General features: G+C 44.7%; 9 protein-coding genes across 9 annotated transcripts; 7 read left to right on the forward strand and 2 right to left on the reverse strand. All coding sequences in view use genetic code 12, as the record gives it.

The window, feature by feature from the left end:
* Nucleotides 1–601: 601 nt before the first annotated feature.
* TEL1 (DNA-binding protein kinase TEL1) lies at nt 602–9,136 on the forward strand (the record flags this gene model as incomplete). The annotated part of the gene is made up of 1 exon (XM_029033573.2): nt 602–9,136. The coding sequence occupies one exon, from the start codon at nt 602–604 to the stop codon at nt 9,134–9,136; it is 8,535 nt and encodes a 2,844-aa protein (XP_028892165.2).
* Nucleotides 9,137–9,209: 73 nt separating this feature from the next.
* Nucleotides 9,210–10,490, forward strand: CJI96_0002924 (uncharacterized protein; the record flags this gene model as incomplete). Its single annotated transcript, XM_029033572.2, has 1 exon — nt 9,210–10,490. One exon carries the CDS (start codon nt 9,210–9,212, stop codon nt 10,488–10,490), a length of 1,281 nt encoding a protein of 426 aa, XP_028892164.2.
* A 667-nt stretch (nt 10,491–11,157) lies between these two features.
* CJI96_0002925 (uncharacterized protein) lies at nt 11,158–13,110 on the forward strand (the record flags this gene model as incomplete). Its single annotated transcript, XM_029033571.2, has 1 exon — nt 11,158–13,110. The coding sequence occupies one exon, from the start codon at nt 11,158–11,160 to the stop codon at nt 13,108–13,110; it is 1,953 nt and encodes a 650-aa protein (XP_028892163.1).
* Nucleotides 13,111–13,193: 83 nt separating this feature from the next.
* CJI96_0002926 (SNAP receptor) lies at nt 13,194–13,931 on the reverse strand (the record flags this gene model as incomplete). The annotated part of the gene is made up of 1 exon (XM_029033570.2): nt 13,194–13,931. The coding sequence occupies one exon, from the start codon at nt 13,929–13,931 to the stop codon at nt 13,194–13,196; it is 738 nt and encodes a 245-aa protein (XP_028892162.2).
* Nucleotides 13,932–15,929: 1,998 nt separating this feature from the next.
* On the forward strand, nt 15,930–17,114 carry WSC2 (Wsc2p; the record flags this gene model as incomplete). The annotated part of the gene is made up of 1 exon (XM_029033569.2): nt 15,930–17,114. The coding sequence occupies one exon, from the start codon at nt 15,930–15,932 to the stop codon at nt 17,112–17,114; it is 1,185 nt and encodes a 394-aa protein (XP_028892161.2).
* Nucleotides 17,115–18,959: 1,845 nt separating this feature from the next.
* On the forward strand, nt 18,960–19,376 carry CJI96_0002928 (uncharacterized protein; the record flags this gene model as incomplete). The annotated part of the gene is made up of 1 exon (XM_029033568.1): nt 18,960–19,376. The coding sequence occupies one exon, from the start codon at nt 18,960–18,962 to the stop codon at nt 19,374–19,376; it is 417 nt and encodes a 138-aa protein (XP_028892160.1).
* Nucleotides 19,377–20,305: 929 nt separating this feature from the next.
* RPL23A (60S ribosomal protein uL14) lies at nt 20,306–20,997 on the forward strand (the record flags this gene model as incomplete). Its single annotated transcript, XM_029033567.1, has 2 exons — nt 20,306–20,347; nt 20,626–20,997. The coding sequence occupies 2 exons, from the start codon at nt 20,306–20,308 to the stop codon at nt 20,995–20,997; spliced, it is 414 nt and encodes a 137-aa protein (XP_028892159.1).
* Nucleotides 20,998–21,470: 473 nt separating this feature from the next.
* On the reverse strand, nt 21,471–23,666 carry SLM2 (phosphatidylinositol 4,5-bisphosphate-binding protein; the record flags this gene model as incomplete). The annotated part of the gene is made up of 1 exon (XM_029033566.2): nt 21,471–23,666. The coding sequence occupies one exon, from the start codon at nt 23,664–23,666 to the stop codon at nt 21,471–21,473; it is 2,196 nt and encodes a 731-aa protein (XP_028892158.2).
* A 1,985-nt stretch (nt 23,667–25,651) lies between these two features.
* On the forward strand, nt 25,652–26,152 carry CJI96_0002931 (SUMO-targeted ubiquitin ligase complex subunit SLX8; the record flags this gene model as incomplete). Its single annotated transcript, XM_029033565.2, has 1 exon — nt 25,652–26,152. The coding sequence occupies one exon, from the start codon at nt 25,652–25,654 to the stop codon at nt 26,150–26,152; it is 501 nt and encodes a 166-aa protein (XP_028892157.2).
* Between the last annotated feature and the right edge of the window lie 906 nt (nt 26,153–27,058).

Here is a 27,058-nt window from a genome sequence, read left to right on the forward strand (position 1 = left end):
ACGACAGTCGTAGTAACTTGACCGGTTTCAGATTGTAAGGGAGGTATTTTAAGGGCCCTGTACCGCAGACTAGGCGTGAATAAGATGTAGCCACCTTAACGGGTAGTTTTCTAGGTTGTTAAGGAAATTTCGATAGGAAAGAATTGTATGGGAAAGCTAAAGCGGAAACTTGGTGGTCATTGTCTCTCTCATTTTGCACGTTCGAAGTCCTTACCACCGACCTTTAAACTAGAGTTGGAGACAGAGGCATTTATCGCCGAAAATTAAGAGCTCTTTTTAAGCATTCACTGTCTTTTGTCTTCAGCAAAAAAAAATTAATTCAACTTCTTCGGCGATAACACTTGTGCCCCTCATCGTCTCAATACCCCATCACATCCACACCTCTTCACTGCAGATCGCCTGCATCAGATCAACTGGATATAGACGCGATATTTATAAGATACACATCTAGAGATCATCACTTGAAAACGCAGCTGGCATTGCCTTTAATTATTATTCTTACCAGCTATCCCTCACAATAGCTGCTCACTTGGTCAGGCTACACTGCCAATTGATCTCGCATTTATACCACCTATATGTCCTCTAGTGCTGAATCCTCCGCATGTCTGTCTTCGATCTACCTACCATTGTCGAGTCACTACGACTGAGGAGGGTAAAGCTGCGCAATGACGCTCTCACGCTTCTAAGAACATTCTCGGTTGCGAAACTAAAGCTCACGCCTCGTCATTTCGTGGTGCTCCTGGATGGCCTACTAAAGCTAATAGAGATAGAGCTGGAAGCATATAGCAATAACTCCAGTGCTGCCACGCAGCAACGATTGTTGACAGCATCGAGCTTGGTCAAAGACATCACAGAAGAGATGCTTAAATCTGGTCATGTCCGATATAAGCACTTCACTTCGCTTGTGTCAAATATGATGGCTCTATTCTACGACTCGAAGTCTCAATTACTACTAGCCCCATGTGTTAACAATTTTGGCCAGATCCTTAATCATCTATTGTATCAGCAGTTTTACATCATTCATCTATCACTCGAGTCGTGGATCAAGCACTATAACTTTCTCGTCAAACTGCTCAAGCTAATCCTTAAATTGCCCAACAACTCGTATTTAGATTTTTCCCAAGAATCACTACTCACTGACTTGCTCAGCTCATTGCATTATCTTATTGGTGGTGGATCCTCTGATGTGTATGAGCCTCTCAAGAAGGACAAGCGCTACTTAACTTTACAAGGGATCCTCAAAGATATCTTTGACCTTTATAACGGTCGTGAAAGTGCTGTCCTTGTCGAAGCATTCAAACTCATCATAAAGCTCCTCGTGTCATTGTCGACAGATGATGTAATCTTCTGTCATAAACTTATTCACGTTGCACTCTCACCACTACTAGCATTTGTACACACTTCCGTGGACACGCTATTGACACAGTTTGTCATTTTTCTTAACATTGACTCAATTTATCGCTACCTCGACATTGATGGCCTTCCGCAGCTAATCACTCTGGACGTATTTCCAGCATGCCCATCTGAGGAAGATGAAACCAACCTAGACATTGGAGACCCTAGGGAAAGTCTTCTGTCAATGTACAAGGTCAGCGTTCTTGCTCAAGCCTTGTTAAGTCGACTTGTCAATCTGCCTCTCAGACTTACGATCGAAGATGTTGGTTCTGTTGTTAGAGCGAGTGCTCTCAACTGGTTCGAGCTTCCGACTATGGAGCTCCGAACGAATAAGGAACTTTTGTGGCTTCTCTATCTTGGTACATGTAAGTTGCTCTGCAAATACTATGAGTTGAGCAAGCTGAAAAATTTCGTGGATGTGACCCAGAGCTTCAGAACAAATAGTTATAAAAGGCTCAAGATACAGAGTACCAAACTTGACATTTCCTCATTTGATGATATGCAACTGCTATTGAAATATATGATTGAATTCACTGATGACTCGAAGATACAAACTGTGGGACTTCAACTCCTCGCCTTCACTTGCGATAGTGTCCAATCACGTCAACCGAATACAACTCAAGAGTCGTTTACCCCATTAGATGCCGAAGTAAACTTCAATGAGACAACAGTTATCGATATTCGTCTTGACGAGGAAAGTTCGGGGCATGATTATGGTCACGGTGTAATATGCTGTGTCATCAAGTGTTTTAATAACGCAACGCTTACATACTGGTGCTTGTTAAGTACGCTATCTGTCTTGAGAAAGTGTGATTTACACCAGAGTCATTGTGATGCTAATTTTATTCGCCGGTTGCATCAACTTACTAAGCTCCTTGTTCCGCTTATAAAAAACAAGGAGTTCTCGGAACTAGCATGTAAATTGTTCAACCACATAGTGTTTTCCATCGACCCTGAAAGGTTAAGCAGCATAATAAACTCCACTATACTTACCCAGCTTGAAAGTGTTGTGGATTTAGCAGAAATTAGTGGCCCGAGTCATATCCATAATGAGGCGATCTGCTTCTGGTGGGCCTTGCATTGGGCAATGTCCAAGCTGACTCTCAACAGGAGCGAAAATGTTAGTAAGGGCGCTGGTCGTTGGCTCTTGTCTAAATGGAGTGAGGGACCTGTAGAACAAGCAGATGGAATTGTTGTATCACAAGATTGCGATCAGCAAATGCTAGCTGACTTCATAGTATGGTTGCATGGCCATATCGTTGATTCTCGCAAAGCTATCTCTTGTCGTCATCCAAACTCCCGCTTACACCGAATAACTCAGCCGCTTTCAGCAAACTCTCAATTTGAACAGTTCGTCTCATTGGAGAACGACTCTATAGATGCTCACGTACATTTCGTGAGCGTTCTCCCATGCGCTGGAAATGATTTTGTTGTCAACTCGATCATCGATAGAATACTGAGAGCATCGACTAATTTGACGACGGCAAATGAGATATTGTCAGCGCAGCTTTATCTCGCTAAGTTTGTGACAATACTAAAACCACTAATAATGAAGCACCTGGAAAAGGGGATAGAAGTGGAGCAATTACCTGAGAAATTTTGGAGAGCCATATTTATGGGTCTATCAACACAAGAAGAATTTGTGCAAGTCCTTGAAGAATTCAACTCAGAGCCGTTAAAAGGTATCGCTTCGTCCGAGATTAACATCATTAGAAGGCAACTCGAGGAATTCTATCATGGGTTTGTGACGCCCTCACAAGACTTCAGCACTCATGACTCCTCTGATGTTCAATTTGACCAAGAATTTTCTTCTTCGTCGGTGAAACTGAGATCAACAATTGTCAACAAACCTTTCATTTCATCAATGACTAGAGTTGCATACTTTCGTTTTTTAAGTGACTACGACAAGTCAAATCCGCTATTGCTTGAAATATTGAGTAATTGCGAACCAGTCGCAGCGATTGAATGCATCGAATATATGCTCAACTCGGCGTCTGTGGAGACACTAGATGATAATTTTATAATGGGACTAATAAGACACCTTGGCGAAGGGCCGCTTTCATCGCACTGGATTGATAGATCAAGTCAGACAATCGTACTAACATCAAAACTATTGACCAAGCTCATGCCACTTGTGCTACAGCCAAGAGAATTTGATTGGAAGAAGGACTTCCTAGATCTTCTCAATTTCCTTACACAATGCGAAAGAAAATCGCTATTTCTCACGGAGAATGCTAAGTATAGCGTATCTTATATTTTTTTGGAAGCGCTGTCGCATTCGTTATTTGAAAAGTTGTCAGACGACGACATTTTGCGTAGAATTCTATCTACGGATTCGAACTCCTTGAAATCTCGTTTGCTGAAGCCTGTTGAAAAACACATTAGCCAGTCAAACTCAATTAAGCAAATAGAGATATATCGCAAAATATTTGAATCATTCCCTCATCCACAAGAAACTGTTGAAAAGGCAGCGACATATTGTTACTTTCTTGGAAAAATATCCAATGGCACCTCACAAGTCATGATATCAGCTATATTTAATCTTCTTGAGTGCTCAAGATTCGATTTCTTTGTCCCGTATTTGGAGAAAAGCTTCCAAATCATGTCGAATACTGTACACCTTGAAACTCGCAAGCAGCTATTCTTGACATTTAGACTTGAAATATTGAAGTCATGGTGGCATAACGGCATTGCTTTCGAGGATTTTCCGTATGGCTTATTCAATTATGTGAACTACAAGGAGTTTATCGTTGATAATTACAGACAGCTTGTTGCTGTATGCATCGCTGTAAGATCTGAGAGATTATCCCCATTGGCAGTATCTGTTTTAAGACAAATTGGTAATTTCAAGGGCTATGACACCCAAAGCTTGGTTTATGACTCATTGTCAATACTAATACCTTTAGCGTATACCTCAGGCGGCGTTCGGAACGAGGTCTTCAAAACGGTTCTGCCACATTTAAATGATTCATATAAAGGCTATTTGAAGGAGAAGGTTCTACTTATGATACTTGAGGCTCTCAAGTTGACAAATGTGTCGTCAGAAGCATCTCTTGCTGAAGTCTGCTCTCAATCAAGGGCTAGAAAAATTTTTAATTCTGAAGTAATACTCGACTCTTCAATGCGGGCAACGATCACCCCTGTCTCGAGTGTTGACCTTATGAAAGCTCTCATATCGAAGTTCTGGGCGCCAGAGCGTGGCAAATTCTGGACTACTGATGTTTGTTTTTTTCTTATACGTCAGATGGGTTTGGGTATTCAACATGAAAACGTAGAAGAGATCCATTTGTGTCTACGAAGAATCAAATTTGTCATTTGCCAGTCTGATGTCGAATTTCGCAGTCGCCACATGATTGAGTTGCTTGTCGATATTTGCGTCCCCTTGTTACACGTTGAGCTATATCAAGATGTTTCAACCTTACTTTCCTTAATTGATTTCGATGCGCTCAGTGAAATTGGCAGCAGGGAGGCGTTCGTAATTGTCGGAAAAATTACTAATGTGATCTTCAATAAGCTCACTGTATCAGGCGAAGTTCTTAACTTCTTCTTAAAGGTAAAAGAGAGCTTGACTCAGCGTCCTCAAATGTTTGGATCGTTTACTTCAGTTGTTGAAAAAAGCGTGGATAAGCTAAGCGGTATTTGTATCGAGGCTTTTGTGGAAGATTTTGAGGATGTCCTTCATGACGTTGCCTGTCCGGCTACACCGTCTTCTGTTACTAATATCACTCTTGACTTGCTCAAGAGCATATACTGTGATGTCTCTATACCTGCTCCAGTAAAGACTGACGAAGAGGTAGTAAAACTCTTTTTGAGGTACGATTTTTCTGATACATCAGATAATGAGTTTGGCGCCTGGGTAGCACGTTACTTGAGCTCATACTACCTAACGAGCTCCAATGAGGGTGATATCTCGAACCTCATTACTCGTGAGGAAATGCCCAATATTAACAGAACTCGTTTCAGTTCGTTATGCTCCTCATTAGATTTTATTGCTGATCTTATTTTAGAGTTGCTGCAAGACGGGGATTACGAAGCAAAAGCGTTTACTGAAAGCATTATTGGTGCCATTATATGGAAGTATGAACTCCGTAAAGATGATTCAACCAAGTTCCTCACAGTCGACAAATTTTACGAAAAAAAACGTGAGTATATTGTTCCTATGGATTTTCATTCGTGCCTTTTAGTCATATCAGGAAGCGATTCATTGGCTATTGAAAATGAAGACCTCAATTCGATAATCAACTCTCTCGAAACTCGTGTGAATGGTTGTAAGTTCTTCGAGTGGTCAAGCCAACTATCCTTAGCTTTTTTCCAGGAAGTTGCAAAATTCTCGAGCATGGCATCTTTATTCGCGAGTTGTATCATAAGATATCCGTCTCTAGCAGCGAGATGCATCCCTGATCTTGTTTGTTTCTACGCCACTTTGTTAGGCACTCGAGGTGCACAGATTGTATGTGATCTTGTCAGCAAATTGTGTGATTGCGTGCATATCATGGGGAAGGAGGGTGTCTACTTACTTGCTGACATTGTGTTGAGATTAAGGATTGGTTCAAAGATCGAAGGAAGCCCTTTTATCAAAGCCTACAATAAGCTTAATCTTATTGAGGTTTTCACTGCTTTGAATTCGAGCGCACGCTCTAAATCTGCCCTTATGATTTTGGAGGATGCAACCAAAGGACTATTGGAAAATATTGATTGGAATCTTCATCGCGGCTCATTGATTCGGATTTATGAATCAATTGATGACTATGATATGTTGTTTGGCATCCCCGAAAATGCTAATCTTTCTAGTGCTATGCAAATGGAGGGACGTTTGGGCTCGACATCCGACGTTCTAAAAAACAGTATGGCTCACCTTGATGCGGCATATTTAAGTTCTGCCAACATCAATTGCAAATCTACCATGAACGCCCTACTAAAAAGCGGGCTTATAGGAGTGGCAAAGCTTGTTTCTCAAAATTTAAGTGACGGACGTGAATGCCATGAGTGGAGTTGGAAGCTTAATCTGTGGGACATTCCTTTAAAAGATCTTCCGTTATCTGACCACGAGGTCATTTATAATTATCTCAAACGCCTTCATGGACATGTACCAGACGCCTTTTCGAAAACTCTCCAAGAAACATTTGTACAAAAAAGCCACCTTTTCGAAAGTGACTTATCGACCAAAACGTTTCACGAAAACCTTTTAAGGTGGTTTGTTGCATTGGCAAGCATTACGGAGGTCGACACGATTCTTTCTTCGAAACTGGATAATGAGGTCCTGGACATCATTGACTCATTCAGCTCGAAATCATCCTGGTTTTCCAAAGCAGATTTAAAATGCTCAGAGAATATTCTACTATGTCGTAGGGAAGCTTTCCGGTTGCAAATCATGTTGTCTCAGAATGGCTCACTCGCGACAACTTCGCCATTCATTAACCGCAATTGGGAGGGCCTTATACAAGACTTACTGGTTTACGGTGCCGTCGCTCGTCTGAACAATCATCTTCAAAAAATGATGAATGCTGCCGTGCTCCTAGATGATTTCGTTAACTCTCCAGAGGTAGTCAAGTTAGATGATTGGCCGAGAATACAAAGGTTCGCCACATTCTCGATTGCGCAGACTTTGTGGGCACAAGGCAACATTAATACCCCCATAGCAATGCTTAAGAATTCAAGCGATGAACTTAACCCCGATAACAACATTCATCCTTTGAGCGTACATTCTGCTATGATCACGTCGCAATTGGTACAATGGCTCGCTGAATCAAAAGAAGAGCTCGGCAGCAAAATTTTGAAGAAGTATGTGGAGCCTATTGAAGATTTAATTGCAGAAGTTGAAAATCTTGATCAGAGATCCAAATCCTACCAGCTTTTGGCCAGCTTTTGCGAACAACAATTCAAAATGAGCAGCTTGAATTCTCAGATTAGCGAAATCAAGAAACGGATAGAAAGTAAAAAGGGCGAAATTGAAGTAATAAAATTGCACTATGGTAAAACTGCCGTGACACCTAGTGAAAGAAAGTCTGTTCAAAAATATTACAATCGTCTAAAAGGTCAGGTGGCTGCAGACTCGCTGGAACTTGAATCCTTGATTGAGTCTAAAATGACCTTTGCATCGAAGAGTACGCGATTCTACTTGAAGGCATTACTTACTGACAATGGAGGAAGCGAGAGTGTGGACAGATTCATTTCTCTATTTTTAGAGCTATCATCATTCCAGTCTCTTCAATCATCGCTAAAAGAAGAGCTCTGCTTACTTCCAAGTCATAAAGCCCTCTCTTGGTGCACTCAATTGATGGCTCGTCTTTCAGATGATGAGTCAGATTTTCAAACCTCAGTGCAGCTGCTCATTTCCAGAATATGTTACGATCATCCATACCATTCGCTTTACATGTTACTTTCTTTGTTGTATCACAAGCAACTAGCTCAGGATACGAATAACAACGCTATGTTACTCAGAGTGGAAGCTGCAATGAAGATCAGGGAGCAGTTGACTCAAAAAGATTCGGACTTTTCTAAAAATATTCTCTTACCAATAGAAAAATTCAGTGAAGAGTGTGTTGCACTTGCAAAGTTAAAGAGCTCACGAGGAAGAACAATTAATCTCGACAGAATTGAAGGCGGTAAATACTGGCTCCAAGAGTTGCCCCAAATACCACTACCGACTAATGAATTAGAGGTCTCGAAGCACGGCTATGGTCATGTCCCGAAAATGTTGTCTGTAAACGCTAAGGTCAGCATTGCAACTTCAGGCCTCAGCTTGCCCAAAATTGCTTTGTTTACTTTATCGGACGGCTGTCAACAAAAAATGTTGCTCAAGTATGGTACGGATGATTTGAGACAAGATGCCACTATGGAGCAGGTTTTCGAAAAGGTAAATTCTATCCTTGTCAAAGACCGTGAATCAAGAAAGAGATCATTGAGGATAAGAACTTATAAAGCCATTCCCTTAGGACCAAGAGCCGGAATTATAGAGTTTGTTGCAAATTCGAAGGCGCTTATTGAAGTAATTCGCCCATATCATCATAAACAAGACCAGATGAAGTACGAGAAGGCCAAAGAGGCTATGAAGCAATGTCAAAGCTCGACCATAAAGGAGCGAGTGGAAGTTTACGAAAACATTACAGATAAAGTCAAGCCTGTGTTCCACATGTACTTCAGCGACACCTTTTTGACCCCAGACACATGGTACAGCAGCAGGCAGCATTACACAAGAGGTTTGGCTGCTTCCTCGATGGTGGGCCATATCTTAGGCTTGGGCGATAGACATTGCAATAATATCTTGCTCGAAGAATCCTCTGGTGAACCTATTCATATCGATCTTGGAGTTGCTTTTGATCAAGGCAAACGGCTTCCAATACCAGAAACTGTGCCATTCAGGCTAACGAGAGATATGGTTGATGGGTTAGGTATCACAGGTGTTCATGGCGCTTTTGATAAGCTGTGTCAACACACATTCAGAGTGTTACGAGAGCACAGAGATCACATTCTTGCTATTCTTGATGCCTTGCGATGGGACCCGTTGTACCTGTGGTCTATATCGCCACTTCGAATGAAGAGACTTCAAGATGAGGGCAAGACGTCCGTGCCGGAACCTGTTGAGGATGGGTCCGAGGCTAATGCCGCTGTTCAGACCGTAGTTGAGAAGTTCAACGCCGGAGGCTTAAGTGTGGAAGCTACGGTAAGACAATTGATTCGTGAAGCCACTTCTACGCAGAATTTAGCATTGATCTATTGTGGATGGTGCCCATTCTTCTGAAATAGGCCCTAAGGACAAAATCCGGGGTTGATGCGCACCATCACGAATTGTACATAATAAACGCACATAATATATGACCTTGAAGGGTAGAATCTTCACCGTACCTCTAGATGTGTATCAGAGAGATACTCAAAGATACATAAAGACCTCTCAATTACAGGTGAAGGTCCAGAATGACACCAAAGAAGGCGCCACTTCGTATTCATTCCTATGCGCTTGCCAGGAGGGCATATTCGGACTGGACTTGAACATCACCAAAGTGAAGCGGTCAAAGTCGAAAGCAGATCTTGATGATCAAACGTGGTTAAAGCTATTCGAATTACTTTTCAGGGATAATTGGTTGACGGAGAAAAGCGAAATAGAGCAATTTTCTACAGTTGAGGTAGCAGGCAAACTTGAGTCTCTGGAAAGTTACGATCCGAGTACAGGTGAACTTGCCGAAGGAGATCTAGCAGATGAGGTGCCAGAACTTACAATTGTCGTAAGAACTAAGGGGAGGTTGAGTGTGGAATACGGCTCGTTTAAGGCACAAACTAGAGAGGCAGATTCGTCTAGTTTGGAATCGAGACAAGAACTTGATATTCTCAATTGGCTCTCGTTGCAGTCACAACAGCTTCTGGAGATGAGTAAACAACTTACATATAAGAATGAAGAGCTTGCTGAAACACGTGGAGATTTAACAAGCAAGGAGGAAGAGATTAGAACGACGATCAACGACTACAATCTCATTTTGGCGGATCTTGAGGATCGCTTCTATCAGGTATTGAATAGTAAGCGAAGAAAGATCTTGGAGCTTCAAAACGACGACACTGACCAGCTCAAGCATTTAAATGAGCAATTTGAGGTGAATAATAGAAACAACTTGAATAGAGTGCGCATCGAGGACATTCTAAGGAGAGAAGACTACAAGGCACTTGAAGAAAAGAACAAGGAAGCGAGATCGAGGAGTATCGAAGAAGAAGCTAAGAAGCAGAAAAGGGCGCCTAGAAGAGTAAAGAACCCTATAGGGAAGGAAGAGGATGACGCACTTAGGGATCTTGGATCTGACAAGAGTGATGTAAAGAGCCACGATGAAAACAGAAAGCGACTGGGAAAACCCGTTGTAGAGGTAAAAGGGGAGCCTGTGGAGGGGGTCAAGGAAGAGCCGGTGGAGGTCAAGGAAGAAAGTCCAGAAGATGTGGAAATGAAGCTCGAATCTGATGAGAGTTGTGGTGCCGGTAATGATACTGACTACTCTGATGAGAATGACGTGAAGCAGGAGAATGAAGAGAGAAGCATATCGGAAGCGAACTCTGACGCGGAAGGGCGGCATGAAGAGCTTGTAAGTGGTGATGAAACCGACTACAGCAACTAAGCATGCAAAATGCTCTGAGGCACTGTGAGCTTCACGTATATGGTCTTTATTTCTGGATTTGTAGCCATTGTGAGACATGGATCTACGGGAGAATTTGGTGATAAGCAAATCTTCAATGTGAAGTCACATATACTTCGCCACATCAAAACTAAGCTCAATTTTCATACATCTCCACTTGAGTCTTCACATGGATCTCGTGTGCGTGAGTCCTGATCCGTTTGCCCCAACGGTCGTGCATTCAGGCAAGGTTGGAGTACGCTCGCTTTCTTTTTCCGCGAGGGCCATAAAAGTGTTCACAATCAACGTCCTTTCTCCAACAAAACTATTCTCATCTCATTCACTTCTTGGGTCTTCCTTGGTTGAGTCCACCAAAACCAGCATCATCGTTTTCACAACCACTGATCCCGAAAACTACGTGGTTGTGCCACACACTGCATCCCAACACCATCCACTTTTTGTTTCCCATCTCAAATTCGGGCGCTCTTGTTGTTTTGACCTTTTAGAAGCCCCTTAGACCAAGTCCGCCAGAATACATTTTGCATCTGATCCAATAGCAAAGGATACTTTATTTCTTTTCAAAATTCCAATTTGTTTCAATTTTTGAGCTATTTATTCCTTGTTGTTTCCTTTCCAGATTTGTCCCCTTGTCATTTCTTAGCATCGCATCATGTCATATTATAACCCTTACCTGAGCATGCCCCAACAATATATGGGCCTGCCATACTACCAATACTACACGCCTCCAGAGTCTAACGGACAGTTGCAGGGCCAGGATATGCATCCCTCTCAACTGCAACATCAACACCAGCATCAGCATCAGCACCAGCACCCACACCAACACCCTCAGCTTTTTCAAAACCCTCACGGCGTTACGCAGTACGATCAATTTGTCGGACAACACGAGGATGTTGGTGGATTCTCAGGCGAAAGAGAGCAGCTGCCTTCTGCTGCTGGCCAATTTAACAATGGGGGTGACTTGTATGGTGTGGAAGAGAACAAGTACTACGATGACTCGGATCTCCCTGGAATCAGGCCTCCAAATCACCATCAGCTGTCCGCAGATGCAACCTTGAATCGCCAGATGCAAGAGTTGAATCTTGGAAATTTCCACCAATCGTCGGACACTTCATTTCGTCCTTCGCCATTTAGTAACCCAAACACGCTCGAATTACCTCACACACCTTCGGGCGACATCCTCATCGGCGGCAGCGCTCAGCCAAGTATGATTCCTGCCTCCCCTGGTGGTGGATCTAGTATGCCCGCTCAAGTGGCTCCTTCAAGAACTGTTTACTTAGGCAATATCCCCAGTGACATCGAGCCCAATGAGTTGTTGGATTATGTCAGAAGTGGTATTTTGGAGAATGTTAAGATTTTGCCTTCGAAGAACTGTGCTTTTATTTCTTTTATTGATGCACAATCAGCATTGTTGTTCCACTCTGACTGCATTTTGAAGAAGCTTCACATCAAGGGAAACGACATCAGGATTGGCTGGGGCAAAAACGCTCCAATTTTGCCAGCTGTTATGGAAGCCATTCAAAGAGATGGGGCTACCCGTAACGTTTATTTGGGTAATTTGAACAATCCTGTTACGGGCGAGATGATCACCGAGGAGGAGTTGAGAGAAGACCTCTCCGCGTTCGGCGTTATTGACTGTATTAAAATCATTCCCGAGAAGGGCATCGCATTTATTCATTTCTTGTCCATATTGAGTGCCATCAGATGCGTGGCAAACTTGCCTTTGAAAGAGAAGTACTTGGACAAGAAGTGCTTCTATGGTAAGGACAGATGCGCTTTCATCACAAAAACTCAGCAGCACAACGCCGCTCAGTACTTGGGATTAGCTCCAGGAATGGAGCACGTTGTTACGGCTGCTGATAGAGAGTTCATTTCCAGTGCCTTGGTACAACAGTCTGCTGCTGCTGCCCAGATTGCTACCCAAGCTGGCGGTGCCAACAATTTGGGAAATAGAACCGTTTACTTGGGCAATTTGCACCAAGACTCGACAGTCGAGGAAATCTGCAACGTTGTGAGAGGTGGTTTATTGCAGAGCATTCGTTTCTTGAGTGAACGCCACGTTTGCTTCATTACTTTTATCGATCCAATCGCGGCTGCCCAGTTCTTCGCTATGTGTCAATTGCATGGTTTGACAATCCACAACAGAAGGATAAAAGTCGGTTGGGGAAAACACTCGGGTCCTTTGTCAAATGCATTGTCTTTAGCGGTTTCAAATGGTGCGCTGAGAAATATCTACATTGGAAACATTACTGACTTTGAATATTACAACGCTAAGAAATTGAGAAAGGACTTCTCGAAGTTTGGTGATATTGAGCAGATTAACTATCTTGAAGAGAAAAACTGTGCGTTCATCAACTTTGTCAACATTGCCAACGCAATTAAGGCAATCGATGGTATTAAATCTTTTGACGACTACAAAAAGCTCAAGATAAACTTTGGTAAGGACAGATGTGGCAACTTGCCAAGACAATTCCAAAATCAACAGCAGGTAAACTCCAATTTGAACTTACCTCAGTTTGCTAGCAGCATGACACAACCTAGTGACGACAGCTCATACTCCGAGACTGAGTTTGTTGATGAGACAACAAGAGAGGCCAGTCAGTGAGTATTTAAAGACACTTCATTTGACTCATGTATTACAATAGCATTCACGGTACATATAAACTAATAATTCATTTCTAAACTATATCACATTTTTGGTAGGAAATTGATGAGAACGAGAGCAATGACAAAAACAAAGAGAACTAAAAGCGACGTTTTTAGAAGAAAAAATAGACTGATCTTGCCGCCACTTTTGCCAACAAGATAGCCATTGAGATTCGTACCTACTGTCTGCATCAAAGACAGATTCTTCAACATACGTTCACCGGTCTCATCAACAACTTTGGTGTCTTCTGTTATTTTCGAGGATAAGGATAATGCTGCGCTTTTGAGATCAGTTGCGAGACTCGTGAGATCCTTCAAGATATTCTCTTGCATAGTTTCATGATACTCGTTGCCTTGCTCTGCCCTTTTGTCGTCAATCAAAGATGTAGACGTTCCATCTGCAAGAAGGCGCTTTCGGAGGGACGTCAAATCGTTTCTTGGGTCGTCCTTTTCCACTAATTCTGAAGAGGACTGACCTATAGGGTCTGTTTGTGGAGGGTATTCGTACCGCTTTCTGGCCAAGTCTGCTTCCAATGCTTTCTGGTTTTTGAACAGAATCTCATCGATCAATGCCGAGAGCTCATTGAGTTTAGCGTGTGTGTATTCGTAGTCCTTACTATTCTTGTGACCGTTCAAAGCTCGTAGCAAATGAGGTAAATCTGTTTGGACTCTTCGAAGAGATATGCTTTGTACATAAGGATCAGCAGAGCTAGCGTAAGACTGAAGGTCTTGCTTGTGTCTCGATATGATGAGTTGAATAGCAGATGGATCAAGAGACATAGTGAGTAGTATGCAACTGGAAGTTCTGTTGATTATGCGCGTTGCTAAAAGGTGAGAAGATAGTAGAACACGGAATATTAAGGCTACATCAGTGAGCTCACAAAGGAACTCGGGAATCAAAATATGTTGAAAGAGATGCATACAATTAATGTTTTCCTTCAGAGGTGTCATGAGCACATGAGCCCAGTAACAGGGAAAATAAAGCCTAGGATAAATTCGAAATGAGTACAAGGTATCTAGGGAGCAGAGGTAGTTAAATTCAATGTCACTGGTATGAGACAATTCATTGACTCATAAGACTTACAGGTCTGTGTTTGATGGCTTTTGCCTTGCCCTTAACTTAATGTAAGCCCCACTACTATCAAACGACGGCACGTAGGAAATTCGACCGCTGTTAGCGAAAAGGGTTTGATTCTTGCTCTAAGGCTCCCGCCACAAAGTGGCGTACAATAGGTTCAAATGAATTTTGGGGAAACCCCAATGACAACTGAACGTGCTGGGAGCCTTAGAGAAAGAAGAGAAGAGAGAGAAAAAAAAATGTATACTCGATGGATGCCTAGCACAACATGTGCAGTCCCTGCCACTTGGTTGCGAAAAAGGTCAGGGCAGGCAAGCGCTGCTAGTTGGGCGACATATCTCAATTCGCCAGCGTAGTCACAAAATGCAAGACATCTTCGAGACGTTCACAACGACATCAGGACGAGAATTGTCGACCGTTTCTTTGTAAGAGAGGACATCAAGTGGTGTACTGTTCGGGCTGGCGATCGATCTGAGGCCGGCAGGTAGGAAGGAACAAGAGACTTAGCAGAAGAAGAGAAGTCAGAATCGAAGGACAAAAAGACGAGATCCAGGAATCAACAGGAAGCATCAATCGAAGGGACCCGATCCACGCCATCTCTATCACGTGATGTTTTTGCTGTGATCTCGCCAGTGTCCAGCTGAGAGCTTCGTTAACCGCACCGCCGTTGATTAGCCGCCCAAGCCTTGGGCGGGCGCGACAGCGTGGACAGCGCGAACGTAGAGAAGCCTAGAAGAATTCGAGGAGCAGAATGAACAGGCGATGTTAGAAAGTGACGATATGACTAAAGGAAGAAAAGTGGATGGGAAAGCCACAAAACCGCCTTAGGCAAAAATGTTATATTCTGTCTTTTCTCCCTTTTTATTTTTTTTATTACACTCAAGAATACCGCTCCTTTCTAGATCAAGTGCCGATCCCGTCTTGGCTGCGAAAAAAATGATCTCTCGTGTGCTCTGTCTCCCACATGTCGCTTCCCTCGCTACCCCGGGCCCCACAACCCTGCCCTGCCCAGGCACTGCTGTCCATAGTTTGCCCCTACCCCTGAATCTTCTGCTTTCTGTAATCGCTTCACTGACACTCTATACCCTCTGAGTTTTATTTTATTTTTTTTTTAATTTGTTCTTTTTTTTGGCCCAAAAATTCACTGGCATCAACAAAAAATCTAAATCATTCCCTCTCTCTTAAAAACACATACGTATGATGGCCTTTTTTTGTGCTGTTTTTCCCTTCTTTTGTATGGCTCTGCCTCCTTTTCTTTTTCTCCTCCCTCCTGGCGCCTGCCCAAACTGACCTCGCTTTTCCCTCAATCGCGCCTCTGCCTGAGCCTCCCTGCACCGTCGGGTTCATCTATTTTTGTTTTTGTTTGGCCAATGCTCTCTCACCTGCCTGCGTTTTTTTTCTGTGTGCACATTGACCCTTGATACCATTCAGACCCTTGACATTCTTTCCACCTTCTTCTTCCACAAACATCAACAACACTTCCACAACACATAGCCTTAGCCTAGTGTGCATCCTTCTTGCTAAAGGCCCCTTTCGCTACTTAGAAGCCGCTTCGTTCCATTCCCATCGCTAAGTGCTACTTTTCACTTCATCCGGCCTTCCCTGATCCGGAGGGTTCTTCTTTTTTTTTCCATTCTTCTTGTTCCATTCTCCCCTTTCGCTAGGTTCTTTAACTTATCCCGTTTACCATTTACTTCGCCATGCTTGCGCTATTTGCTTTCCTAATACTTGCCCTCCAGCATGCTAGCGCCGACAGCTTCTCCAAGTTGGGCTGTTTCAAACAGTCTGATCTACTGTCCTACTTGTCTAAAGAGGACTCATTCATGTATCAGTCCCTGGGTCACTGTCAGGGCGCCTGTCAGGGCAAAGCCGTGGCAGCTCTCATCGACGGTAAGAACTGCTACTGTGGGCTGTCAATCCCAGAACTGAGCCTTGAGGTTTCCAGCTCAAACTGTGATTCGCCTTGTCAGGGTTACGACAAAGAGAACTGTGGTGGCAGCGGGTACTTCGACGTTTATGTCAACGCCGATGTTGAAGCGTCCACCGTGGGCGCCTCCTCCTCGTCGTCGTCGTCGTCGTCGTCGTCGTCGTCGTCGTCCAAGACTACATCTTCCTCCTCAAGCTCAACTTCCTCGTCAAGTTCAACGTCCACCACATCCACATCGTCATTCTCGTCATCTTCCGCATCGTCATCTCCATCAACTTCCGCCACGTCTTCGTCCTCGCTGTCGGAATCCTCGCCCCTGACAACGGAATCGTCGCTGTCGTCTGAAAAAGCCGATTCTGCCAGCGTCACCACCCTCGTTTCCACAGCAACTGCCAACCCTAGCAGAACCAGGAGCTCCTCTGTTGTTGAAGTTACCACCACAATAAGGTCTGGTGCGTCAACGCTGGCTTCCTCTCTGAATCTGCCAAATCACAAAGAATCCGACTCGGGCTCGAAGTCTTTGTCGGGCGGAAGCATTGCAGGTATTGTCATTGGCTGTGTTGCTGGTGTGGGTCTACTAGCCGGACTAATTATATTTTTCTTTTGGTGGAGGCGCCGGAGAGAGGAAGAGGATGACGATGACGAGCAGTTTTTCGACATGGGCGGTAACAACGACAAATCGTTCAATCTGATGGCACCAAACCCATTCGTTGCTGGAGGTGCAGCAGCTGCTACGCAAGGCGGGCACGCTCACAATAACTCTAACACTACCAGGTCGTACTCCTCAAACAACGAAGATGCATTCTTCTACGAGGCACGCAACCCTAATAATCAAGCTCCTCCCACAGAGGATTATTTGAGGCCGCCAGAAGAGTTCGGCCGCCGACGCCTATCAAACGGGTCGTTGCCTGATATGGTTCAGCGCAATCCCGGATCATTGAAAGTTGTGAACACGTAATGGGGGGTATTCATGCGATGTCGTTGGGTTGCAAGCGAGGCACTACACAATCGCGCCGACTCATGAAACAAACATACAAAAATACAAAGGTCACGTTTTGCCGTTACGGTGACATCCGACTCATGGCTAATTGAGGTCTAGATCACATTTTTTATATTCAAACGGCACTTTGTCAATGGTTAATACATCAAATCAATTCACGATATAGATCATGTATATTGTCTTCAGCGAAGGGTTCTGGAAATCGATTATATGCATCCTGGAAACTTCCGCGCATCTCGGTACTGCAAGCGGTCGTGTTACATAACAGTATGATAATTCCGAAGGAGGTGACAACGAAAGTAGCTCACTCCTGACGATCGTGGCATGATATAAAATGAGATTGAAGAGAGGAATAAATGATAATCTTGCCGTTTCTGCATACAGAAGTTAGTACCCACTTGCCAGTTGCTTGCTCATCATAAATAGTCCGTCTGGGCGCACGTAGCGTGAATGTAAATGATAGTTTTGTAACACCGACCCCCAATGATGTCATGCCTAGCAATTTCACACACGTCGCTTCCACATAGTTCCGTTAAGATGAGCATATTATTGGTCGATCAAGGCCAACCTGAGGAATGTAGTAAAGATGAATTCAGACTGCTAGTTGACTTGGTACGACACCCCCTTGTCGACTCGATATCTCGCTCAACCACATGGCGTCAATCGAACATACACTCCCGTTCATGAATTCCGTCTTATACCACGTACTTTTCCTTATTTCACTTTGATTCTTGGGAAATCTTCAGAGGTGATTTAAAACCTCTCTGGCTAAAGCTTCACTAGATTTCCATGTAGCTGCACATGAAAATAAGAGGAAGATAGTCCCCAACTAAACATGTACAATTCTTTGGTTGCAATCATTGGTGCGAGTGTGGAAAAGAGAGGTACTGTTTCTCGCGGCTTCAAACGTTGAAGTCCGCTGGGAGTTCACAGTTTGTCTCAGATCTGCTCCCTGGCTGCAAAATGCAACCTACGATGAAGAAGGCCCAACAAAAAAAAGCAGCACATTTCAACTTGTCATGAACGCACTTCATCCAATAAATTCACCTCACCTATTCGTTAAAAATTCCTACACTTTCCCTATACACTTTCCTTTTCAATTCCCGCTTTCCTCCTCCCTTTCATGCCTGGACCTTGTCCTGGCAGAATCACTACCGACCTGCATATAACCACCACGACCCACCCTCTCCCAGCTTCACCCCATCTTCACAGAGATCTTCAAAAAAAAATTCGAATTTAAAACAATTCAAACTCCCTTGAGCCTCCACAACTCCAACCAATCATCCCCTGATACTACACATTGAAAAGTCATCCACAATAATACACCGCCAGCCACCACACAGCCGCGAACGAGACCAACCGCCACTGGCTGCGAATCATCAGCGACCCGATCCAGAACCACCGCAGCACCAACACCGGCGCCAGCCGCAAGCGAACCACCACGGAGCCATCACGCATTATCTATATGTGCAAATTATCGCATATCATTCAAAAATCATCAAAGTCGTCTTGTATGCGCCTACTCAGATTCTTAAAATAGCTCTACAGGACCCCAAGGGCATCACCGTGCAGCACAAAAGATGAGGAACCGCGCCTGGCAGCGCCGTGCCCCAGTGACACAGGAGGCGGAGGGCTGAGAATAAAAGGTGTCCTTCGCCCAGAGAAGGTCCAATTTCTCCTGCTCTGTTTGTTTCTTTCTTATCTATTCACATTTCGACGCATACTTGCTTCTGCTACAATTTTCTCAAATCGAGCTTTTTGTTCCATTTGCGTTCCTCACTTCCGTTCATCAATCCAACTTAAATGTACATTCCACAGCCCTCGAGCGCCATCAGTGTGCTCGCTCTGAGAGACATCAAGTCCACCGCCGAATCCTTCAAGTCGTGGGACACGTGCATGGACAACAAAACGTGCAAGATCGTCGCCATCGTGGGCATTGTGCTAGCGGTAGTGGTGGCCATCAGCATTCTCACCACGCTTGTACGCTGCTGCTGTCTTGGGCTCAGCTGTGCTCAGGCGGTGTGCTGCTGCTGCTCGAGAGGCCCCCGCGGCTCCAGGAGAAGCGAGCCAGTTCAGACCCACGATCCCTTCCACAATGCGAACATGTACCCTAGAAACCAGCCCATGGCTCAGGCCCAGCCGGCGTATTATCCGGTAAACAGTTACGATTCGTATAAGCAGAATCCTTATACGGTAGGGAGTGGATATAGGGCGACCTAGCTGGCAGAGCAGCGAGACTAGGAGATACAGAGTAGTCGAGCTGGTGCTAGCTGAGCTAGGGTTTGCGAGCAGACTACCACCATTATATATTTTTGAAATTACGACTGGTACGATAGAGAATTGTAAAATGAGTAAATTTTAGGGGCTTTACCGCCATTGACAGTATGAGGTCTAAAGTAAGGTTTGGTGATGGTTAGACATTGCTGGAATGCCGTACAAATGATAAAATCGCAGGGCCCCAGTGGCATCAGTCTGCTCGAGAAAATGGTTGCGAAAAGTTCGCTCTCATGGCTATCGAATAACGGAATCGATAGAATCAGACTGAGCTGTGCCAACTTTAAATTCTCAAATGCACACAACTTTTAAAAGCGGGGGGAGAACTAATCTCCTTTCTAAGTGTTCATAGACATGAGTCATTCCTCAGAGTCAGGCACCAGAATTGATGAAGAAAGTGAACTGTCTCCTGGTAGTGGCCCAAGACAGTCGCATGAAATTGAATTAGTGAAACTGTGAGGTGGCCTGTCAAGGGGTCCTCGCTTACAATGAATCGCTCATAGCTTTCAAGCATCGTCGTCAGATCATGGCTGCAAATGTCTTAGTGGGCAACCAAGGACACAGAGACTACGGCTGGTTCCTTGTGACTTTATCCATTTTCTTGATTTGAACACACATTTCGTCGCAATCAGGCGTCACGGGCGTCCTAGCAGTATATTTCTGCAACTTGTATTGCTCTGGTCTGCCTCTTTCCTCACTAATGTGACTACTAAACACCTTAGGGCTGGTGCCCTCGCGCCCTTAACTATGGCCGCTGCTATACATGTTGCATACATGCAGTCTCTTCACCAAAAAATTTTTCGCACTACCCTGCCTCACTCACCAGAAGAAAAAAATTCAATCGTTTCTCATACTCCATCTACACATAATCAAACATGTCTGGTTCTGGTGCTTCCGGTAACAAGTTCCGTATGTCTGTATGTACCATTTGAATTATACCGTCCTTTTTTCATTTCAGCCAGAGATGAGTATTCCAATTCACCCCAACCATGGCCACCTGAGAAGCCTTCAAGAATTTCATCATTTTCCTCCCGAACCGAAATATTTAAGCTCCATTGAACGGAAATTTGTTCAACTTTTAGAGAATCCGTTTTGAAATGTGCTTTTATTATCAATTTGAATCTCTCAGATGACCATTAATCAAGGGTTGTTCTCTCATCTTTGGCTCCTCCTCTAACATGTACTAACAAACTAGTTGGGTTTGCCAGTCGGCGCCGTTGTCAACTGTTGTGACAACTCTGGTGCCAGAAACCTTTACATTCTTGCCGTCAAGGGTTTCGGTGCTAGATTGAACAGATTGCCTGCTGCCTCTGCCGGTGACATGGTGATGGCCACCGTCAAGAAGGGTAAGCCAGAGTTGAGAAAGAAGGTTATGCCAGCCATTGTTGTTAGACAAGCTAGACCATGGAGAAGAAAGGACGGTACCTACTTGTACTTTGAGGACAACGCTGGTGTCATTGTCAACCCTAAGGGTGAAATGAAGGGTTCTGCCATCACTGGTCCAGTTGCCAAGGAGTGTGCTGACTTGTGGCCAAGAATTGCCTCCAACTCCGGTGTGGTGGTTTAAAGGAAATTCTCCTACTTGGCTTCTTCATTCACCCTCACGACCCCATTGTATATCATACATTAATCATTTGACATAGTCTGGAACCATTTGTAGCTACACTGGTAAAACATCACCGACAAATGTGTACTATAGATACATTCTTGATACATAGCATGGAATGGTCATAAATCATTGACTTCATGAATCTAGGTTTGTGCAACTTCTGACTGCTTCTCCTCCGGTATTTGATATGCACCTGGCACCGTTTTGTTGACAGAAAGAGAGCCAGCGGAGGTGGTCAGATTCTGTCTACTTTGCATGGGGTGCTCCAAATTCGCTGGGTAGGGCAAGTTACTGCCCTTTCCCGTAGTGGTTTGAGTGGGACCGTTGGGTCCACTCTGCTCGTTGAAGTGCAGAGGGAAATGTGGAACGTATGGCGCGGTTGTAACCTTCCCGTTCTCGGTTTGCTGTCCTTGCTGAGGCGTGGCCGTAGTCTAAATTATTTGAGGCTGGAAGCTAGGCGATGTTGGGAAGTATTGTGCCTGTGGTTGCGTCTGTGGGGACAGTGGGAAATACTGAGGCATTGGCTGGCCCTGAACAGGGGTACGCCCCGTTTGCAGCTGTTGTGATGACTGTCCCTGAGGACCACCTGGTACTTGAGACGCAGGTATGGCATTTATAGTGAAGAACTGCTGCGTAACAGGGTCATAAAATTGCTGTTGCTGGGGTTGCGGATTCACCTGACTAAAGTAATATTGATAGTTTTGAGGAATGAATTGCTGGGGTGTTCCCTGAGGATTTGCTGATGAGGTCCCGTTCGGTATGGACGCCGCAGGGTTCACGTACTGAGAATATTGATCATTGGTATTGTCGGGATTTTTATCGTGTCCGAACTCGCTTGTCTGGCCTGTGAGGGTAGTATCACCATGCTCCTGTTGCTTGTAATTGTCTCCCTGATTTGTGTCAACGGGAGTAACAATAGTGCCATCACTGTTAATCAAGTTTGTAAGCTTAGGAGATTGATGATAGTTCTTTTGAGAAAAAGTCGATGACAAGCGCTGATTCTGGCCAGTTGAAGCCGCGGAAGCACTATGCGACATTGCTTTAGATCTCAAAGACTGTGATGGACTCAACGCGTTGCGAGCTCTCGAAACATTGGTAGCGTTAGACTTCACGGACCGGGCACCAGGACCAGTCTGAGCAGAAAGAACGCTGGATGTTCTCGATAACCTCTTATTGTTGATCTCGTCCACCTTTGCTTGAAGAACTTTGCTGAAAGCCTTGGCTCTTGCACTAGGAGATGCTAATTGGGTAAGCTGCTTGATATCATTGAACCACAGGATCATTTCATCGTACGTGCTGCACTTAAATGACCAGTTGTGACCCCTATGTATGATACCATTTTGCTGTTTGGAGTACAAGATAAATTTGTAAGAGCCCAACAGCTTCGAGTCGTCCTTTTTAGTATGCTTGTCGACAGAACATGTGTCCAATGCAAGGGACATCACCGGGTGGGGATCACGCTTTCTGTCATTCGTTTTGAACTCATGGAGGTAGCTGCAAGTCAAGACATACCAACCGCTAGAGTATTTGTTCAAAAACTTTGACCTTCTTTCGAGGATTCCTTCTCTAATCGGAACGTTGACCAAGGAATTGAAGTGAGGGATGTTTAAGTCTGGCAACTTTCTGGCTGGAAATGATAAATCAATGAATCTTCCAGACAGAAGATTTTTCGAAATAGACGACGTTTTTGGCAAGTTACGGTCAATGAATGAGTTCCACTCAAACAGCTTCTCCTTGGCGAGGAAACCCTCGGTGAAACTTGGCACAAGAAAGTTTGGAATAGTTGAATGCTCGTTTTGAACAAGGTTCAAAAAAATTAAGAGACACAGTTGGACTTCTTCAAACACAATTTCTTCTAGCTTCTGGGAAGAAGTCTGCAAGTTTGCGTATGCGTCGTAGAGATAGCGCTCTTCATTAAGCTGCCTGTTGAGCTGCTCTTTGAGCTTAAGCTTCACCAAGTAGGGGTCTCTTTTCGTGGAATCAAGCTCATTGTGGGAGTCGTGAGAGTGGCCAACAGGCTCACCCGACGCAGTCATCAACTCGTGACGATTGGCAATATCGATTGCATGGTAGAATTTACTCAAAAGAGAACTGGAGTCTTGTAGGTCACGCGCAAGGGTATTCTTGAAATCGTTCTGCAATTTCCTGATCTCCTTGATCTTGAGCACCAAATCTTTTCTAAACTCCTCCAACTTAGGAATGATCACCGACTGGATTTCTTTCAAAGTTTTCGTTCCGTTTTCGATATTTTTCTGATGAAACTGCGTTAGAATCGTGGGGATATCTTGAATTGAGCCGTTGCCGATGGGCAAGAAGAACTCGTTGATAGCCTGGAGGTCGTCCTGCCACCTCTTATCCTTATTGGGATTGCTTCCAGCCCTTCCAACAGAGGTTGAGCCGCTGGAAGACGCCACGGTGGTGGAAGTGCCCACAGCTTGCTGCAAGCGGGCCTGTTGTCTCAAGATCTCTTCCTGGACCGACGCATACAGCCTAAGGTAAGCAATCAAGTCCTTCAAAATGGAACGCCACGCCTGGAATCTGCGAGCAACAATTTCCGTCGGGTAGTCGTCCTGAGTTTGGAACTGGTAGGGCAAAGCTACCGAAAGCGGGTCGTGGAAATTGGACATGGGATTGCGGTAAATGACGAAATATAAATGAAGTAGGCAATGACAAGTGGAGCTGAGGATTGATAAATAGAAGGGAGATGAGTTGGGTAATTTGTGTAATAAGGAGTTGAGTATGCAATTTGCCTATCGGCAGTAGACAAAGGGTTGAATATACAAGGGGAGGTAGGAGATAAATACACAAAACAAGTGTGAGAAGTGAGACTGAGCCAGAGAAAATAAAGGAAAAGAAACGGTGGTGCATGGAATCAGAGACAGACATTGATAGCGGCCACAGAAGCAGGGAAAAACAGGCTACTGCGGCAGGAAACTGGAGGGTAAAAAGTGACTCTGGCCGAGCACCCGCCGCAGCCACAAGTGAGACAGTGACCCTGCCCAAAGAAAGAAGAGATTAAGACAATCTACAAAATTAACACGCAATTGCATCACATCATAAGTCATCAAATCCAAACCCTAACGTTTGTTTCTTAGCTGACTGGCCTGATCCCGGCAGCAACCGGTCCCGGAGAGAGGTGTTAGTGCCAGGCGCCGTGGGTACCTGCCAGTGCGCCTGATGAGGCCAGGATACTGAGCATTAGTGGAGGCTGCACCGGTGATGTAAGCCCTTCAAGGGAGGCGGCCGGGGATTTTTCCGACTAGACTGGTGCATTTTGCATGGACTGGTGGTATTTCAGATTATCTGGTTCTCGTTATCTTTTGCACGTTTTGCGGAACGCTGCTCTGGGTTTCTTCCTTTGTTTCGCAGCTGCTCGAGCCAGGGCGCATGGAATTTGTTGTTCAGGCGTGATAGCGCCACCGCGAAGAACAACCTCAGGCACATACCAGAACCGTGCCAAAAAAAAACGCAACAGATCGACAATTCCCGCCGATATTCCCGAGACAACTAGGTCCAGCCCGGGAAAAAGCTTACAGTTATAGTTTCATTGTATTTTTTTTTGTTTGTTTTTGGTGTCCATGATTTGTGATTTTCAGAAGGTATTGTTTGGTGCCTGAGCCACTTTTCGCAGCAATTGCTGGCGCTCCGGTGGGCTTGGCTCTGTAGCAAGCGAGAGCGGTTGCCATTGGGGCTAAAAATCGTTGCCAGAGGCTGCGAAGCGCTGGTGAAACAAGCGAAGTAGGATAGATAACATCGGTCGGGAAACGTTATGGGGGCTTGTGGATTGCTTTGCTGTGGAATTCTGTAGTTTGCAAAATTGCTTTGCTGCGTTGTTTTTTTTCTTCCACGACGCTTGTGGCTGGCCGGCTTGGGTGGATGGGGAGTTTGTTCGCCCTGTAGGGTCGCCTTTGCGATCTTGTGCAACTACCTGGGGCGCTTACCCGCGCCGGGCAAGGGGCCAGGCAGCTATTGGTTGAGGGAAGCAGATAGTACGGTGGAATGGTGTGGGAGCGACTTGCTTTCTGATGAATTGAGCTCTCAACCAATTGTGTGGAGGGACTTCTTTTGAGACTGCTTTCAGGTGGAACCAGCGTGAGCAAGAGGGCTTGTAGACGGGGCTCTATTGCAGTTTTCAGCGTGGCGACTATGCTGCGCTCACCACTTCGAGCCCACCTTCTTTGAACCTTTATAGTGTACAGATAATTTTGCTCTGTGGCCCGAGGTAGACAAAACGCCACTTCAAATTCTATAGACCATATTCTTTGCCTCGATCCAGAAAAGCCTGGCTGTGGAGATAAGTGAATTTTCTCTCTTCTCACACCACCCTCAGCTCGTGAGGCCTAAAACCCGAAATGCTGTTTTCTCGCGCGAAAGGAAAAAAACACCGTCTTTCATTGCCCTGGTTTAATTGCGATAAATCGTGAGCTGTGCCTTATTCTTAGCAGCAGAACCCTCTAGCGTGTATGAGCATCTGTAATTACTTCGATATCCCTTTGAAACTCTCCGATACCTTTTGCTTCGCCGGTAGAACCCTGATTTTGCCATCGTGTCACGTGCACGGCGCCTGCTGATAACTACTTCACTCACTTGGACATTTGGTGCTCTGAATCTCATGTCCTATGTCATCCACATCTCCTCAGACGAAGAAGAGGATGACGAGGTTCAGCTCTTAGAGTTCCGCAAGCGCACTCAGGAGCTTATAGATCAGGCGCCTCCGAAAATTGTCAAGAAGCTCAACGAAGCTGAATGCCCGATCTGCTTCGACACTGTCACCAACGCAACCACCACCTTCTGTGGCCATGTCTTCTGCTTGGAGTGTCTTCAGCAAAGCATAGCTGCCTCTTCAGCGCAGGGCCAAACAAGGGGGAAAAGGGGCGTTGGGTTGTGCCCGATGTGTAGAAAACAGACGGCTTTCAAGGATGCCTTGGTGCTACGGCTACGTACTGGACCCAAGGTGGAGCCACCAAAAGATAAGATCGACAACAATGATCTGGCTGGTGAAGAAGATATTTTTATTGACACCACGAACCTTATGAGGGGTGTGAAGCGGAAACACACTGATGATGAAGAGGAGGAGAAGCCGAATGACGAGGTGGGTTTATTTGTGGAGTGAGCAAAAGTTGCATATTATTGTCGCAGAGTTATGGCTTTTGCTCACTTGTTCCTTAGACCTTAAATAAGCTGAGAAACACGCTTTTGTTAAATTAGGCTTTGTCGGCCCACTTGTCTACTTTAGGTTTCGACAGCCACACTTGAGCAATGGAAGCAGCACGGAGATACTGCAACCATGGTACAATCACCATATAATTTGTGACTGGCTCAAAGCATGCCACTCACTGTGTGTCACCTGCAACCACTCGGCGAACATCTATAACGAACTTAATGATAAATTAATATGAGGCAAGCCTCGGTCAGAAAGGGAAACTTGATTGAAACAATTCTCTTAATCAATGCGACATCTTCCTTACTCTAATCAGGACTACTTCGACAATGCACTGCAAGAGTAGCATCAAGCTAAGCGTGAGGCTTTTCGCAGCCATTACAGCCTGGCTTATACCGTCAAAGGGACCCTGGCTTCGTATGTAGATCTACAGTACACAAATCGCAAGGTCATTGACAGCCATATATCTTGGAGCAATAACATCTTGTAATCTGATTTGAAGACGGCACTCTTCTCAGTCAGTACTATAATCTCTAGAGCCCTATCCTAACCTCTAATCATGCAAGACACAGCACAGACAGACTCTCAGACAAAGTATCAGAATTACAATAAACATGAATGCTTAAATTTATATCATTCATTTTTAAATATCGAAGTCACATTCTTTATACCTTTTCCCGATTTCCTGTCCTGTTCTTTAGTTTTTTCGGAACCTTCTGTAGCTTTCCCCAGAGAATCCTGCGCGGAAGCAATAAATGCTAAGTGACCTTACCTTTCCATATCAGGTATTACATCGCCACTACAACTTTATCCACAACTACCACATCAAACACCACATCCTTAAAGAAAAACTTTTCA

Source organism: Candidozyma auris, chromosome 3 (assembly GCF_003013715.1).
Source record: "Candidozyma auris chromosome 3, complete sequence".
In the NCBI taxonomy this organism is placed as follows: domain Eukaryota; kingdom Fungi; phylum Ascomycota; class Pichiomycetes; order Serinales; family Metschnikowiaceae; genus Candidozyma; species Candidozyma auris.